At 38.3% G+C, this 18,189-nt stretch overlaps 1 protein-coding gene across 1 annotated transcript; it reads right to left on the bottom strand.

The window, feature by feature from the left end:
* Nucleotides 1–200: 200 nt before the first annotated feature.
* Nucleotides 201–4,603, bottom strand: LOC125225878. The gene is made up of 2 exons (XM_048129758.1): nt 3,445–4,603; nt 201–373 (listed from the first exon to the last, which is right to left on the bottom strand). Exons 1-2 carry the CDS (start codon nt 4,414–4,416, stop codon nt 356–358), a joined length of 990 nt encoding a protein of 329 aa, XP_047985715.1. The 5' UTR covers nt 4,417–4,603; the 3' UTR covers nt 201–355.
* Between the last annotated feature and the right edge of the window lie 13,586 nt (nt 4,604–18,189).

Genomic DNA, 18,189 nt, shown 5'->3' with positions numbered 1-18,189 from the left:
GATTATATTAGGTTTCAATTAACAATTGTTACAATACCTAAAAGTATAAATGTATGTCTACTAATTAAAATGCATGTTGGTAAAAGCAAGTAACGTGGTAAATACATTTATATAAATTGACTGTAAGGTGAATTAAAAATAAATCTGGTAGGTAAGTAACAAAAAAAAAATATAGTTAACTTAATTATTACATTTACACTTTAATAATTACAAAGACATGCAATTTATTTGGCTGGCCTATTATAAAGTTACTTAATCTAAACATTACGAGTAATTTATTGTTCACAATTTTCGCCGGATTTAATTTCACTGGACGTTGTTGACCCTTCATGATGTGGCTGGGAATCCCCACCGATCAGGAGGTCGTACTTCCCTGCCGGAACGAGTAGTTCGGTAAGTATTGTTTACGGGAACGTTAGAGTTAGAACCGGTGCTGGGCGAATGCGGCGGGGCCTGCGCGGGCGCGCGGGAACACGTGGGCACACCGATCAGCTGAGCGTTATCTTGACCTACATTTATGTCATCATAATTTGCGCGCGGCAATAAAATTCATTATCAACCCTAAATTGCGAATCGATAATTATATGTTTTCTGTTTCGTCTTAACTCTGACCCCGATAGTAATTTAACAATGTAAGACCTAAAACTCAGCTTCTTTAGTATTGTACCAGCTATCCATGAATCATTATGTCTAACTTTTACTTTTTGACCAATGAATAACTCCGGTAATTGTCGAGCTCCTCTATCATAATAAAGTTTCTGATTGTACTGGCGGGCCTTCAAGTTTTTAACAACATCTTTCTGTATTTTTGGCATCAACAATTTGGGTGAACATGGAATTATACTTCTTAATTTTCTGCTGTAAAATAACTCCGCCGGGGATGGGAGACTAGATGATATGGGAGTGTTTGCATATTCTAATAAAGCTAGGTTTAAATCAGTGTTATCAAATGTAGTTTTACGCATCATGTTTTTTAAGACCTGTATAAAACGCTCAACTTGGCCGTTCGATTGAGAAAATCCTGGAGATGACGTCACATGCTGGAACGACCACTCTTTGGAAAACTGTTTAAAACTATTCGAGCTAAATTCGGGACCATTATCACTCATAACTATTTCGGGAATACCGTGCCTTTTAAAAATGTTTTTTATTTTAGTGATAACATATTCGGTTTTTAAGCATTTTAGTTTTACTACCTCTGCAAATTTACTATAATAATCTATTAGTAACAGAAACGATTTTCCGCCATAGTGAAAAACATCTATACCTACTTTACTCCACGCTCGTTCGGGTACCTTATGTGGTATGAGGGGTTCCTTGCTATTTTTCTTTCTGTAAGTAAGGCACGCTTGACAACGCGATAAATAATCTAATAATTGGGAATTTAAATTTGGCCAATACATGATCTCACGAGCCCTTAATCGACATTTTTCTATACCTAAATGTCCTATATGAACTTTTTGGAGCATCTCTCTCCGCATACATTTAGGAATTACAACGCGATTTTCTTTCCAAACTATTCCAAAAGCAATCGTAAGTTCGTGCCTCACATCCCAGTAGGGATTTAATAATGTATTTAATTTATTTTTATGCGTCGGCCACCCGGACTTAATTACTTTAATTAGCTGCTGTAATTCGTCATCCTGCTTGGTACACTTTTGTATTTCCAAAAAATGTGAATCAGTTAATGGATTAGAAGCAGTAATCGCACACACCTGCGCCTGCGCCTCGAGATAGTCGCGCGGGAGGGAGCTCTCGCTGGCACCCGGTGCCACTGCACGGGATAATGCGTCGGCTATGTATAAGTACCTACCCGGCTTGTAAACCAGTTTAAAAGTATATGGTTGAAGTCTCAATAACATACGCTGTAAACGCGCTGGTGCATTTGCTAACGGTTTATTTACTATGCTTATCAACGGTTTGTGATCTGTTTCTATTGTTACGTCAGTTCGCCCGTATATGTAGCTATAAAATCTTTCACACGCATAGACACACGCATATAACTCCTTCTCTATCTGAGCATACGATTGTTCGGCTTTTGACAGAGACTTTGAAGCATACGATACTGGTAGGTCATTTTGAAGTAAACAACAACCTAACCCGTGTTTACTCGCATCTACCGAGATTACCACCGGTTTATCGAGACTATAATATTGTAAGACTGGTGGATTCGTCAAACATTCCTTTATTTTTTCGAAACATTCTTGATGTTGATGACTCCAGTGCCATTCTACTGATTTTTTTAATAAATCCCGTAAAAGAAATGTTTTTTCTGATAAGTTTGGTACAAATCTGCCTACATATGTAACCAATTCTAAAAACCGTTCGACGTCTTTTGTATTTTGTGGCCTCGGGAGATTTTTTATTGCTAATATATGACTATCATCTGGCTTTATCCCGGCATAGGTGATTTTATGGCCTAGATACTTTAACTCTTTCAATCCTATTTTGCACTTCTGGCGATTTAATTTAATATTTATTTCCCTGCACCTCTCGAGTACTGCCCTAAGTCTCTGATCATGAACTTCTTTTGTGTCTGCGTATACTAATAAATCATCAACAAAAAGAATTACCCCTCGATGTCCTCAAAGTGCTCATATAGTTTTCTATGGAATACTTCTGATGCAGACGAGATTCCATAAGGCATTCTAAGGAATTTGAATCTACCGAAAGCCGTATTAAATGTGCATAGATCCGTGCTTGACTCATGTAATGCCACTTGCCAAAATCCATGCTTTGCGTCTAAAGTACTAAAGTACTTAGCTCCAGATAAACTAGAAGTGATTTCTTCTATGGTTGGCAACTTGAAGTGCTCGCGCCGAATCGCCTTGTTTAGGTCCTGGGGATCTAAGCATATTCGTAGGTCACCATTAGGCTTTTTGACCACCGTCATGCTATTCACCCAGTCCGTGGGGCGCTCGACCTTGGCAATAATGCCTTGTTCCTGCATTTCTTGCAACTTATTTTTAATTTTGTCTTTTAATGCTACTGGTAATTTCCTAGGGAATGGACAACTGGTCTCACATCCTCTTTTAGCCTTATTTTATAATTCCCTGGCAAACAACCTACACCATTAAAAACGTCCGGATATTGATCTAAAATTTCACTTTTCTTTTCTACAGTATATAATCTCTTAACCAGGTTAAGCTCTCGACATGAGTACCTACCTAATATCGGCATTGAATCTGTGTCCACGACGACAAATCGTAAAACATAAACATTCGTTCTATATGTGACTTTTAAATAACATTTACCTACCACCTTTATTTTACCCTTTGAATAAGCTTCTAATTTCAGAGAGGTTTTTGTTAAATTTGACTCACAAATATTTAAATCTTTTAACCTACAGAGAGGAAGGATATTCACGTCAGCACCGGTATCTAACTTGAAAGTTATATTTGTATCACCTATCTGTAAACTCTCTAGAAACTCATTTTTATTTACCTGATCGGAAGAGTCCTCGCGCACCTCATAGACTCCACACATTCTGGAGTAGTGATTGAATCTCTTACAATTTAAACACTGTTGTCCATATGCCGGGCACTTAAACTTGGCATGCACACCACCACACTGTGAACAACCACGATACCTCGGCGTATTGTGCCACTGTCTCTCCTCGTGGTACCGTGAAGATGTTTGACGTCCTCTAGCACCTCGTGAGTCCTGATACTGCTCCTGCTGTCGCGACGGGCCTGGGCGCGACCATTGTCCGCCCGGCCGCGCGCGCGATGACCTTGACCGCTGTGCTCGAGAAAATCGACGATTCTTTTGTATGGCATCAATCTCGTTCACTTGAGCGTTAGTATTTTGACTTTCATTCGTTATTCCATGAACATGGTGATGCTCAGTACTCTCTGATTTCAAGGTCACAGCTTGTGCGCGAGATAATTCTGCTAAATTACCGATCTCCACAGCCTTCGTTAACGTCAAATCTGGTTCCCTTAATAGACGTTCTCGTAAGGATCCATCTCTTATTCCACATATTAATCTATCTCGCACTAAATCTTGGCACAAGTCTTTGAATTCACACTTTACGGCCATCTTGTTTAATTCGAACACATACTGTTCAACGGACTCGAACTCGCTCTGATCGCGTGTAAAAAATCTGTGACGTTCAATTGTTAAATTTTTCTTTGGAAAGAAAAAACAGTCAAATTTCTCCAACACTTTGTTAACCGTGTCACATTTCGTCTTATCTGTAAATTGATCGTATACATCCCGACATCGTTCACCAATGACATGAAGTAAAATATTTATCTGCACTGTCACGTCTTTTTTGTCGATTTCACACGCTGCATAATAAATCATAAAACTCTTCTTCCATTTATCCCACTCTTTGCTCAAATTACCAGATGTCACATTTACAAGATTATTTTCAAATACGAACGGCGGCGGTGGTTGCAAAACTGATTCCATTGTACTTTGCAATTAATTACTTTTAGTTTTACGTCTTTATATCTGTAGGTATAACCCTTTATTTTTAACACTCAGTTCAAATACCACTATTAACTATAAATCAATCCATTTTAAAAACCGGCTGCGCCATGTTTAGTATGTAAGGACGCAGGGAGCGTGAATCAAAGACGAGCACTGCTTTAAGACTGATTTATTCTTTTTTTATGCAACCACCCTCCACATGCAAATATATGATATGACAAAGATGGCCTACATCCGATCGGGACGGAGGCTGGATGTTGCCACCAGCATGGAGACCGGTGGTACCTGTGTGCGTAGCCGAATGCACAAACGCTCACGAAACGCTCACGATAATATCTCTTTCGTAGCTATCTATCTCTATCGCTCTTACGCATTGGCGCGACAGAGCCAGAGACTACCTTTCTGCGGCGTTTCGATTTCGATTCGCGTCGCAGAAATGTCATTTCGTTACGGGGCCTGGTGTGAAGTGTTCTTGGATAATCACGTGGAAACAGTGAGTGCAGTGTGCTTACCTTCGTCGGTCGACACAGCCGCGCTACCAGAACTCTACACGACAACAACTCCGGCTGCAGACTTCTCTGCGCCCCCCGCTGCCGTCCTATAGTCCTATCAGCGTGCGCGCAGCGGGCGGAGCGGCGAGCGGCGCGCTCAGTGCTCGGAGTTTAGTCGTCGCGTGAACTCCTTAAATTGGCCCGAAACATGTCGCAGCATATCGCTACGATATAATAACGGTATAACCGTAGATTCATTAAATATTAGGTAGGTAGTTGTTATAGGTACAGTTTTTGATAATGTGTCCGAAATAAAAACCTAAGTAAGGTGTTATAAAGTATTATCTTAAATCCGATACATAACCCTCTTAAATTTGGATAGCATTGCAATTTTACATCGCGCCCTAAAACAATGAAAAAGTGGGAAGTGGGAGCGCAAAGCAAGAAAAATGAAAGGGAAAAACTCGATTACTTTTTACTCCGCAAAATAATTACTGTGTTGCCAGGGCGCTTATTTCCTCGAAATATTGGGGAAATGCCTTTGTGGAGGTTTTAGGAAACTCGTTATAGGACCGATAAATACTGGTAAGGTATTGCAAATCCAGTTGTTTTTGTTAAGCTTGGTTTTGCTTTGCAGTGCATTTTTCTTGTGTATATGAATTAAAATATAGATTCTTGTGTTGTAGTTAGTAGTACCCTGCCTGCTTAGCCGATGGTCCAGGGTTCGAATCCCGGTAAGTGAATTTATTTGTGTGATGAACAGAAATATTCTGCATCGTTTTCTGAGCACTAATTAATAACTGGTACACCAAATAGGATGCCACTCAGTGTACACCGTATATTAAAGACGCAGCACTGGTTTTCAGGGTACCCTTAAAGCTCGGCCACACATGCGCGTTTTAATAGCGTAGGCGGAGCGTCAGCGGAGCGTAACGATAGCGGTGCGCCGGACGAACGCTGGCATTGCGCCCAGCAGACGCCAGCGGGAACTAACGAGCGCGGATTGCGAGCGGAATGCGCGCGGATTGCGAGCGGAATGCGCGCGGATTGCGAGCGGAACGCCAGCGTTCCGCCGGCGCACCGCTATCATTACGCTACGCTATCAAAACGCTTTATGTGTGGCGGAGGCTTTACTGATATTTCAATCGTATTATTGAGTAATTTATCGCGCCAATTTATATAGGTACAGACCCGTAAGAACAAAATAAATGTTAAGGTAATTACAATGACATTACTTAGATATCAGTATGATGCCTTGCATTAAAATTGATCGGTTGCGTGCAGATGAAAATGTTTGTACTGCCGGCGTATTAAGTATGCTTCCAATTTTATCATTTATCCACGTGGATAAAGCTTATGTCACTCTCACACTAACATATTTGCCAAAGCGTGACGGATACTTTATCCACATAGATAAGTGATGAAATTGGAACCATAATACGTCGGCTGCGCTCAAACATCCGCTTTATTGGCCTATCATATTTTGGGTATATAGCCGAATGGCACAAACGCTCACGTAACGAAACGCTCGTAGATACCTATATCGTTCTTGCGTATTGGCGCGATAGAGCCAGACAGACTACCTTTCGCGGCGTTTCGTTTTCGTTTGGCGACGCAGAAATGCCATTCGGCTACGGCACCAGGGTGGCTAGCCGAATGGCACAATCGCTCACGAAACGCTCACGAAACGAAGCGCTAGTAGATATCTATCTCTATCGCGCTTGCGTACGAAAGCGATACACCGCTGGCTCTGTCGCGCCAATACGCAAGCGCGATAGAGATAGATATCTACTAGCGCTTCGTTTCGTGAGCGTTTCGTGAGCGATTGTGCCATTCGGCTAGCCACCCTGGTATAACAGAATAATTATAGGTATATTTATTTATCTAAAGTTTATTGTACAAATAAAACAAAAATGTACAAATGGCGGACTTAATGCCTGATGACATTATCTATCAGTCAACCATCGGCCTAAAACAGACACATGTAAAAATGGTGCAAGGAGAAGGGAAAATGATAATTGTAGAATAATCGGAACCAACTGATTAACTTCATACAAAATTTATAACTACTTACTATAATTATAATTTATACTTATTTGAAAATATGTCGATATTAGGTAATATATATATATATATATATATATATATATATATATATATATATATATATATATATATATATATATATATATATATGTACATATAAGTTGCGCCTATAACGGAAAAGATGAGGAGTGGCAGGTTGGCGTGGTACGGTCATGTAATGAGGAGGGATGAGTGTCATATAGGCAAAAGAATGTTGGAGATGAATGTTGATGGATGGAGAGGAGGGTAAACCCAAACAACGATGGATGGATTGTGTGAAAGAGGACATGAGAAAAAAAGATGTGAGTGTTGAGATGACGAAAGATAGGGGAGAATGGAAGAGGAAGACATGTTGTACCGACCCCACATAACGTGGGATAAGGGTAGGAGGAAGAAGAGAAGACATATATTGACGGATGCTATTCGAACTCTTGTGTTAGCAGATAAATATTATGACTGCTATTATTGTATGTCAAGCTATGTGTGTTTTTGTCATTTTAACATAGACATGTACCTAATCTACATTTGCCACTTTCAAACATTGTCATGTAAAAAAATAAATAGCTATACCGGTACAGGAAGCAGAAACCCATCAATGCAAATTAATATGCTTTATGAGATGTCAAGAAGTAAAATGTAATTATGCGTAACAGAATATCGTATTCCCGGTACCGGTATTATTACCGGTAATAAATTAACTTGTACCGGTTTACAGCGCAAATGGATTTTAATTTAAAATTCGTGTACAGTTTTAATGGCGAATTGTGTGATGGATGGAATTGTATGGAATCGAATTATAGTAGTCTCATTTGCATGATAAGCGACGTCATTCGAGAATCGAGAATGTTTGCATTTTTTTTTTTATCTCAAAAATTAAGTAAAATAAGTAGTCAATTCAGCTTTTGTCGGCAATTGTAGTTTTCTTTTGACAGACAACGAAAATTTATAACCACATTTTTACAAACCCAAAAAAAATTGAGCTTGCTTCGAACTTCAAGATTATCATATACGGACATAAAATTAGCCATTATTTGTGATTTTCAATTTGAAATACAGGGTTGGGCGGATTAACTGTCCTATTGTAATACATGTCGTTATCTATTTCAATATAACAGATTTCTATTCCCTGTGTATCATTTTAAATCCACAATTTAATGCCCTTCACGGATTCTAAAAGACACTTCTATTACAGTCTGTTTAATTATTTTTTATAACAAAATTGAAAAGCATTTACAGTTGGAAGTTATGACAGCGAACACTGCGGATTGGGCGAGATATTCAACTAACTGAAAAAAGTTAATATTCAATATTGCTTTGATATTGCATACCAAAAATCGTTTATAGAAGTATTTTTCTTCTGAAATCAAGTAAAGATTTTGTAGGAATTGCATGGTTTGTGTCAGTAAAGTAGCTACAAATAACCACGGGCGAATCATACAAAATTGTGCTTAAAATTATAAAATATTCAATAACATAATATAATTGAAGAGGGGACAACATTTTGCATACTGCAAAATAACCATGAACTAAGGGACCTAAACATAAAGGATAATTTATGTATGTACGCTGTTTCTTTTAAAAATGTTATTTACGCGGCACGATGGCCATTTTGCAAAGAAAATGCATTTCGATTTCAGGAGTTCAACAAATGTCAGACTGATGTTGAGTTTGGTGTTATATTAAGGGATGGAAACGAAGATATTTTAGCCATAAATTTATTCAAAAGAGAAACTCAGTCAGACCACATCTTCATGAGGAAAAGTGCCATGTTCGTCGAAATTTTTAGGCTGATATTTTATCTTGAAACGTACGCTACGCATCTTTAGGTAACTGATAACTATAAATATTTACATATAAATAAAGTTTTATTGAGATGGAAAACCGGCCAAGAGCGTGTCGGGCCACGCTCAGTGTAGGGTTCCGTAGTTTTTCGTATTTTTCTCAAAAACTACTGAACCTATCAAGTTCAAAATAATTTTCCTAGAAAGTGTTTACAAAGTTCTACTTTTGTGGTTTTTTTCATATTTTTTAAACTTATGGTTCAAAAGTTAGAGGGGGGGGGACGCACTTTTTTTCCTTTAGGAGCGATTATTTCCGAAAATATTAATATTATCAAAAAACGATCTTAGTAAACCCTTATTCATTTTTAAATACCTATCCAACAATATATCACGCGTTGGGGTTAGAATGAAAAAAAATATCAGCCCCCACTTTACATGTAGGGGGGGGGGTACCCTAATAAAACATTTTTTTCCATTTTTTATTTTTGCACTTTGTTGGCGTGATTGACATACATATTGGTACCAAATTTCAGCTTTCTAGTGCTTACGGTTACTGAGATTATCCGCGGACGGACGGACGGACGGACGGACGGACGGACGGACGGACGGACGGACGGACGGACGGACGGACGGACGGACGGACGGACAGACAGACATGGCGAAACTATAAGGGTTCCTAGTTGACTACGGAACCCTAAAAAGGCTAAAACTGGCATTTATTTTGGGGTCGGGTAGTCAAGGTGTGATGAATACCATTTTTCCACTACCCAAAGGTTGCCTGGAAGAGATCGCTCTTTAGCGATAAGGCCGCCTGTTGTTTACCTCTGTAATAAAATCTATTATAATGTGTGTGTTCCTATGTATATTTCTGAGGTTGTGCAATAAAGTGGATTTGTATTGTATTGTATTGTATTGTATTGCATGACTTAGCAGATGAGGTCGTGCGTGCCGGGTCAAACTCCTTCTACAGCATAATGCCTAAAATTATGCAAGTTAAAGAAAAGCAAATAAAATATATTACATAACACTTTAAAACTTAAGATGTAATGGATATAAATCATAGCACTACTTTTCACATTCTCGTGTTTTTAAAATTTTATACCACTTTTTAACTAGGACAGTTATTCTGCCCAACCCTGTATATAATATATTTTTCTCAAACATGCAATGAAATATTGTCTTTACGTTCCTTAAAATGGGCTGGGAAGTATCGCTTTTTGGGCGCAACAACTCGAGAGGACTGTAAAGGGATTTCATATTATTTTTTAGGCCTAGGCCTGCAAAGTAACTTTTTTTTATAAAATATTGTCCTTTAGAGCATTTTTTTTTATTTCATTGTATGTTTGAGAAAAGCACTATACATGCCTCGGCGTGAAAACGGATTTCCGGCCTCGTATCCCTATCCGGCCTCGCTCGCACGCTCGCTCGGCCGTATATACGCACTTGGCCGGAAATCCTCATTTTCCCGGCCTCTGATGTAATGTACTATATTTATTAATTTTGAAGGCTTATGTAATAATTGTAGTTTATCATGTATCATCAAGTATCATCAAATGTCATTTGATATTTGACGTCAGTCGCTTTTCGGCGAAGGAAAACTTCGTGAGGAAACCTAGGCCTTGTTATCCTTCGGGTTGGAAGGTCAGGATGGCAGTCGCTTTCGTAAAAGTAGGTACTGCCTATGCCAAATCTTGGGATTAGTTGTCAAAGCGGACCCCAGGCTCCCACGAGCCGTGGCAAATGCCGGGATAACGCAAGGAGGATGATGAGTTCATGTATTTAATCATAGTAGTGTATGTTTTTTATAGATTATAATATACATGTATATTATAATACATACATTTAAAGTTAAATAAATACTTCTAAGAAATAAAAAAACTACATTTTAGCTCAAATTTATATATTGAATTGAATAAGAAATTACTAAAGAAAAACAAATTCTTTGGCGGTTTTTGTCAACATTTTTTAACCAGAATATTTTATACACGAGGTACACACGTGTAGAATTTATGCATATGGTTTTTTTAACGAGTTAAACTTAACTGATGGATTAACTATATTCTATACTTATGGGTGCTGACTTTAAAAATCTGTCACTGAGCGACCTGTCTTTAACCTTGTGTTTAATGGTTTCATTTACCCTCTCGTAACTTACGGTACCTTTTGAGGGTAGATTTCGTTTACATTCAGTTAAATACTTAAAAATATAGACTATTTATAACCTAACCACAAAATTAAAATTTTGAAAAATCCCCCGACCGCGACATAGTTGACCGATTTTCATGAAACATGGCTAAGAACACTCCCAACTAACTCAGCTTTCAGACAAAAAAAACTAAATCTAAATCGGTTCGGGAGTTACGATGCCACAGACAGACACACACACAGACAGACAGACTAACAGACAGACAGACATGTCAAACTTATAACACCCCGTCGTTTTTGCGTCGGGGGTTAAAAAAAATCATTTATTTCAGACACCCTGCCTGTCTGCCTGGCGCGCCTGTTGTAATTTGATCATTGCTCCTTTCACACATATACAATACGACAATACAAAAAAATCCTCTTCATTACAAATCCTCAAGATAAACGTCCAATAAACATACAAAATGCGTCAAAACTGACGCATACTGAACTGAGAAACACTATCAACAGTTCAACACATCCCCAACTTTGAATCACGTATTTATTTTCGGGATCGCTCAAGTTTGAAAATTAATAAAACTGCCAGCGAGCCCGCCAGATGTTGCCAGCTCTCTAAAGGGGAATTATTACGAAATTTATACAACGCCTTCTGCCGGCCGGTGTCAGATTGGATCCGACAAAGGTCCAATCGTAACGATGCCGAAGGATCATCCGCGTAAGAAAGCTTGTCAGAGATATCTGAAAGAAAATAACAGATTTTTTTTATTAAATTCATTTGGAACTCTCTTTGGAACAACAAACTATACACATTTACCACTAATGTAACTGCCAAGATGTAACGTGTTGTTTCGAATAAATTTTATTTAAATTCATTTCATTTGAATACTGGATTTTGAATTGATTTATTGACTTGATCGAACATTAGTCATGTTAACTCATGAATCATAATAATATTTTTCAGATTGGGCAAAATTGCCATATCTGGCTATTCTGTTTAACAGATCGCATTTTCTGCTGAGGTATAAATTGTTTTGGACCTACTTTCGCACTTACACGTTAGATGTAATATCGATAAACAAGTAATAAAATTAAAATACAACTATAATCCATACTTTAATATCATACTTAAGTAAATGGGACAGTGTGTGACGGTGTGTGTCTGTTGTTTGTTCGTCATTCACGGCAAAACAGAGGGACGAATTGACGTGATTTTTTAAGTGGAGATAGTTGAAAGGATGGAGAGTGACATAGGCTACTTTTTATCTCTTTCTAACGCGAGCGAAACTGCGGGCAATAGCTAGTAGTTTATAACTAAACACAGAAAACATCCATGACTCAGGAACAAATAAGTAGCTCAATATATAACTAATTGTTTTTATTCTTGATAGAAGCATTAAATTCATAGACGGGGTCACTTTCTAACTAAAATTGTATATGTTAAATAGTAATTTTAGTTTTTTTTTTAATTAATGTTTGTGTTAGCTGATATTTAGGGCCTTATCACACTTGCGATTTACAAGCGAGGCGAGAGCGAAGCGAGCGCGCAGCGAGTTCGTCGCGAGCCCGTAACTAATTCGCAGCGAGTGCGTCGCGAATTCGCCGCGAGCGCGTAACGAATACGCTGCGTATTCGCTGAAAGTGATCTGCGTCTTAGACAGTCACTTACATAATGGATTCCGACGACGAAACACTTCTGTTAGCTTTATTGCTTCGAAGAAGTAAGAAACGAAAACTAAAGCAGAAACGGCGTGTTTGGGAGGATCCATTTTTAAGTAATCGACTGCAAGTGAGCGACGATTATGTGCTGAATTAATTTTTATTAAGCAGAAACGTCTGCTAACGATTCTAAACATTTTTACAACATGTAATACAACATATGTATATGTATTGTTACAAGATGTAATAGTCTGTCGGTAGATGGCGCTAGACGTCACCCCAAGACGTGTGTACAAAAGGATAGGCATGGAAAGATTTGCGAAGTCCGGCGTGGCTTCCGTAGCTCAATTGGTAAGAGCATTGCACGGATTGCAAAAATGGTGCGGGTTCAAGTCCCGCCGGAAGCGTAAATTTTTCCATTTTTTCCTTTAATATAAAAATATTATGTGCTGTTTTGTGAACGAATCAAAAAATTTTTAAATTTTATAAATGCCTCGATATCGATTCCAACAGTGTTTGATTGTTCCGCCATTATTGTTACTGTCCGCTCACACTCGTAGATAATAAACTACTACAAATGATAGGATTAAACTAAAGTGGGTAGAAATGAATTTTGCTGACGAAGGTACAGCATATCTAGACGCGGCGAACTCGCTACGAAATCGTTGCGCGCTCGCGGCGAAGTCGCGACGCACTCGCTGCGAATTGGTAACGGGCTCGCGACGAACTCGCTGCGCGCTCGCTTCGCTTTCGCCTCGCTTGTAAATCGCAAGTGTGATAAGGCCCTAAAGTTGTAAGATTTGCTAGGTTAATTGTAAGATTTGATTTGTGTTTAGAATAAGTTTTATTATTAAGTTAATTTATAAATTGCTTATGTACTATGTTATTGACGTGATGGATCAATGTAATTAATTAATTGCACAAATAATAAATAAATGTTAAAACGTGAAAAAAAAATGTAATTTAAATTATAAACTAAAATTGATAAATTTACTGTTACGGTAATACCAGCAGGGCGATCATGGTCGCGCGATAAATGATAAAACATCGGGCCGTCCCTATCGCACTTACAAATAATAGTGCGATAGGGATGGCCTGATGTTTTATCATTTATCACGCGACCATAATTGCCTGCGTCGAGCGGTGGCCGCATTAATATTTTATATTTAAGTTTAACTATAGGTACTATTATAGTCACTAACGTATCGTATTTTCTAGAGTGAGATAACTTATTGTTAACCGAGAAATAATGGATTTTACACAAGTTGTCGAGACAAGCACACATAAATGCATTAATTCGACTTGTGTAATCTTCAACAAACTAATAATACGAGTACATTGAGATATAGCGAACTTTGTATCATTACAGAGGTATCATTCTCAAATATCTATTTGATGTGCTAGAATTGTATCATTACCTAAATATTTTGATTTCTTATTTATAAATTATGTAGTTTCTGCTTTAGGTAACTTTTCACTGATATGCATGGAAAAGAGCTTGGGACTGACATTTTAAAGGAAGGAGGAGGAGGTCATTAAATTATACAAAACTTAAAATAGTACATTTTCCAGTACAGATGAGCTTCCAAAGTTTCGACCTGGCATATAATGAACCACTTCTCGCACTAGTGCGTAAAAAAAACACCATCTGTACTAAAAAAAATATTTTCAGTACAGATGGTGTTCTTTTTACGCACTAGTGCGAGAAGTGGTTCATTATATGCCAGGTCGAAACTTCGGAGGGCCATCTGTACTGAAAAACGTCGTACGATACATGTGCGAAAAAGAAATTCGTAACTCGTGTCGATTTAAAACACTCCCTTCGGTCGTGTTTTACTTTATCGCCACTTGTTTCGAACTTCCTTTTTTACGCACTTGTATCGTAATGTACTATTATAGTACTTACCTATTTGTAGTTAGCAAACAAAATTATTCCAGTTACTGGGCCAACTAACCTAACCACAAAATTATTTGGGAAAACTCCCCGACCGCGACATAGTGGACCGATTTTCATAAAACATGGGTAAGAACACTCCCGACTAACTCAGCATTCAAACAAAAAAAACTAAATCGAAATCGGTTCATCCGTTCGGGAGCTGCGATGCCACAGACAACACACACAGACAGACAGACAAACAGACAGACAGACAGACAGACATACACACAGACAGACACGTCAAACTTATAACAACCCGTCGTTTTTGCGTCGGGGGTTAAAAAGAAGGTAATAAATCAAGCGCATATGTTTATACCAGCTTTTAAAATGGTTCATACCTACCTAATATCTATCTATTGTCATTTAATTCGTATTGCATATAAAATGTAAGTTTCCATTTCTTAATACACCCTCTGAGATGAAAGCAGCGTGGCTGTACGAACGCTATAAATTTTGATGAGTCTTTAGATCAATAGTTTATGAAGTAGAAGATATTTTATAAGCATGAAGTTTTTATTAAGTTCACGTGGAGAGTTTTATGAAGAAAATACTGTAAAATATCGTCTGGATAGTGAATAATTTCGGTGTTAATGAAAATACAGGATTTATTTTAACTATAAAACTCCCGTGAGACTCATACATATTTAAAAATATTTTAAGCGGGTTACTCACGTATTAAGTCGATATAGCGTTCGACATGTTTCGATCCAATTTCGAGGACCTTTCTCAAGAGTAGCGACCCCGCCTTTACATGTCGAGAGCGCGACGCATACTGCGGGCGCTTGCTCGGTGTGCGCGGCTGCTGAGACATGTAAAGGCGGGGTCGCTACTCTTGAGAAAGGTCCTCGAAATTGGATCGAAACATGTCGAACGCTATATCGACTTAATACGTGAGTAACCCGCTTAAAATATTTTTAAATATGCAGGATTTATGCTTACTTTTTTACCGCATTCTTTCTATAACCACGTTGTCTTTAAGAGTTGAAAACTTGAATTTAATTTGTACTTTTAGAGGTACGCTGGGTCTTAGAGTACGAGGCTTACGTTAGATTGGGACGGGTCCAACCGATGTGTCAATTTGTATATAAGGGTACACGTGATATCTTAGAGACCACGTGACAGTAAGCTAAACGTGATCTGTAATTACAGGCGATAACAACTTTTCCCTTTGTACAGCTCGCAGCAAACATGTTCGCAATTTAGATTTCGTGAGGAGAGTACATCCAAATCCTCTGGGTGCATTGGGGTAATTTCGAAAGTCATATAAAAGTCACCATTATTTCCATCATATTAAGATTCCCCTTTCGAATTTACCAGAGCATTTCGCATTCGAAATTACCCGAGATCATAGCTTCTGAGCGATCACGATAGTGACGACCTGGTTACATAGCCAAATGCACAAACGCCTATTGAATATTGAATATTGGGGACACCTTACACAGATCAACTTAGCCCCAAACTAAGCAAAGCTTGTACTATGGGTGCTAAGCGACGATATATACACCGTGTCCAATAAGTTTGAATACAGCACAAATAGCCAATAAAACAAAATGAACAAATAGTTACTACATTATTATTATATTTTATGAATGGCACTCTTATTTACTACATTCACAACAAATGTTTTGGAATAACTCCAGCATTAACTTGTTTACCAGCCTCAAACGGATCACACGCGGCACGCACCGTTTTCTTCACATTTCATCCCAAATACTCTCGATAACCTTTTTGAAATGATCTAGGTTTATGGTTTTATAAAAATTTAGTCTTCAAAGCATGTATGACCATACAAAATAGTCTAATACGCCTAAACCTGGAGGCCTGGGTGGCCACTCATGTTTCGGATAAAAAACTGCCAAATTAGTCTGAAACTACGCTAGAATACTATTTGCCGAATGTTCTGGAGGTGCGTCTTGTTGGGACACATGATACTCATTCCCAAGCATCCTTTTTAACTTTAAGGCATTTTTTCTCCAAAACCTTGGTTTTAAAGAAAAAAACGTTGATTTTAACGCTTTTATCTGTAAATACTGAAGGTAGTTTACCTCGCTTACATACTGCATCCCACACCTGGGCCGATGGTGAGCTCTGGAACCTAGGCACATTTTTCTAGTTGCCCGGAACGTTATCTATCCTCGGTACCCATAATAGTTTATTTTGGACACGTGGCGTCTGTTTTATCACATACAGATTCTCCTTATAAAAAATAACTGGTCACCTGCGTGCCGAGCAAGTATTTTGTTGGCACTTTACCGCTTTGTTTTTCTTAGACACTTCGGAAATTTCATGTACTTTGTGCTTGTATTTTATTAAGAGGAATATACTCTTTAGTTTAAATCAGAATTTGATGGCCTGTGATCCCTATATCTTTAGAACTGAGGTAAAATGTGAGTATTCGGACTTATTGGACACGGTGTATACTTAAATAGATAAATACATACTTATACACATAGAAAACATCCATGACTCAGAAACAAATATCTGTGTTCATCACACAAATAAATGCCCTTACCGGGATTCGAACCCAGGACCGCGGCTTAGCAGGCAGGGTCACTACCGACTGAGCCAGACCGGTCGTCAGTAGCCTATGATAGTATCGTAATCGCTATTCCGTATTGATGCGATGCTTTTGTCGGCGTTTAGCGTCAAAGATTGTCATTTCGTCTAGACCAGTGGTTCTCAAACTTATTTTCCCATGGAACGCTTTTGAAAAGAAAAATATCTGACGGAAACCTTAAATTAAATAAATCTTTCAAAATATCTGACGGAACCCTTAAATATTAATTTAAATAGTCTTAAACATAATAGTACCTAAAGTCTAATCATTAAATTCTAATGTGAGGTATTACATGAAACTGTTTTTATTACAATTGGGGAAGTCGCATATCAGACAACCAAAATTCACACGGAACCCCCATAGAGGTTTCGCGGAGCCCTAGGGCTCCGCGGAGCACACTTTGAGAATGGCTGGTCTAGACTGGCTGGAGCGTAAATCATAGTTTTTAGGGTTCCGCTCCTAAACGAAACAAAAGTGTGTCCCTTCCCCTCCCGCCCCTCTAACTTTTGAAACACATGTTTAAAAAAATATTAAAAAAAAAACACAAAAGTATAACTTTATAAATACTTTCTAGGAAAATTATTTTGAACTTGATAGGTTCAGTAGTTTTTGAGAAAAGTATGGAAAACTACGGAACCTACACTGAACGTGGCCCGACACGCTCTTGGCCGGTTTTTTTAGGTCACTGACATACAAAAGGGCTCAATTTGCCAACACTTACCAAAAACATTTAGGAATTTTGAACATTTATAGACAGTTGCGCGACATTTCACGCTGGCCGACCAGTCCGAATTGCAAATGCAAACTAAACACTTTAAAATGCGCCGGTTAATTCCACGGGCTTGCAAACGACTTGAGCAGCCTAATTGACAGGCATGCGGTTTGGGACACCTAGCGACACAGAACGGAAAACTTTGTCGTATTCTTTTTATATTCTGGCGCTAAGCAATTATTGATGTTTGTAATTTTCTACGTTAGCGCAGCGTGGGTTGACCACAAATTACATAGATGAATGAAACTCATAAAAATCCAATGAATGAAGTTCATTGAAATTCTACATAATATAGGGTTTCGAGTGCCCCGTAGAACAGAACATGGTTG

Source organism: Leguminivora glycinivorella, chromosome 4, assembly GCF_023078275.1.
Source record: "Leguminivora glycinivorella isolate SPB_JAAS2020 chromosome 4, LegGlyc_1.1, whole genome shotgun sequence".
Classification (NCBI taxonomy): domain Eukaryota; kingdom Metazoa; phylum Arthropoda; class Insecta; order Lepidoptera; family Tortricidae; genus Leguminivora; species Leguminivora glycinivorella.
This window is presented reverse-complemented; position numbering and strand designations above follow the sequence as displayed.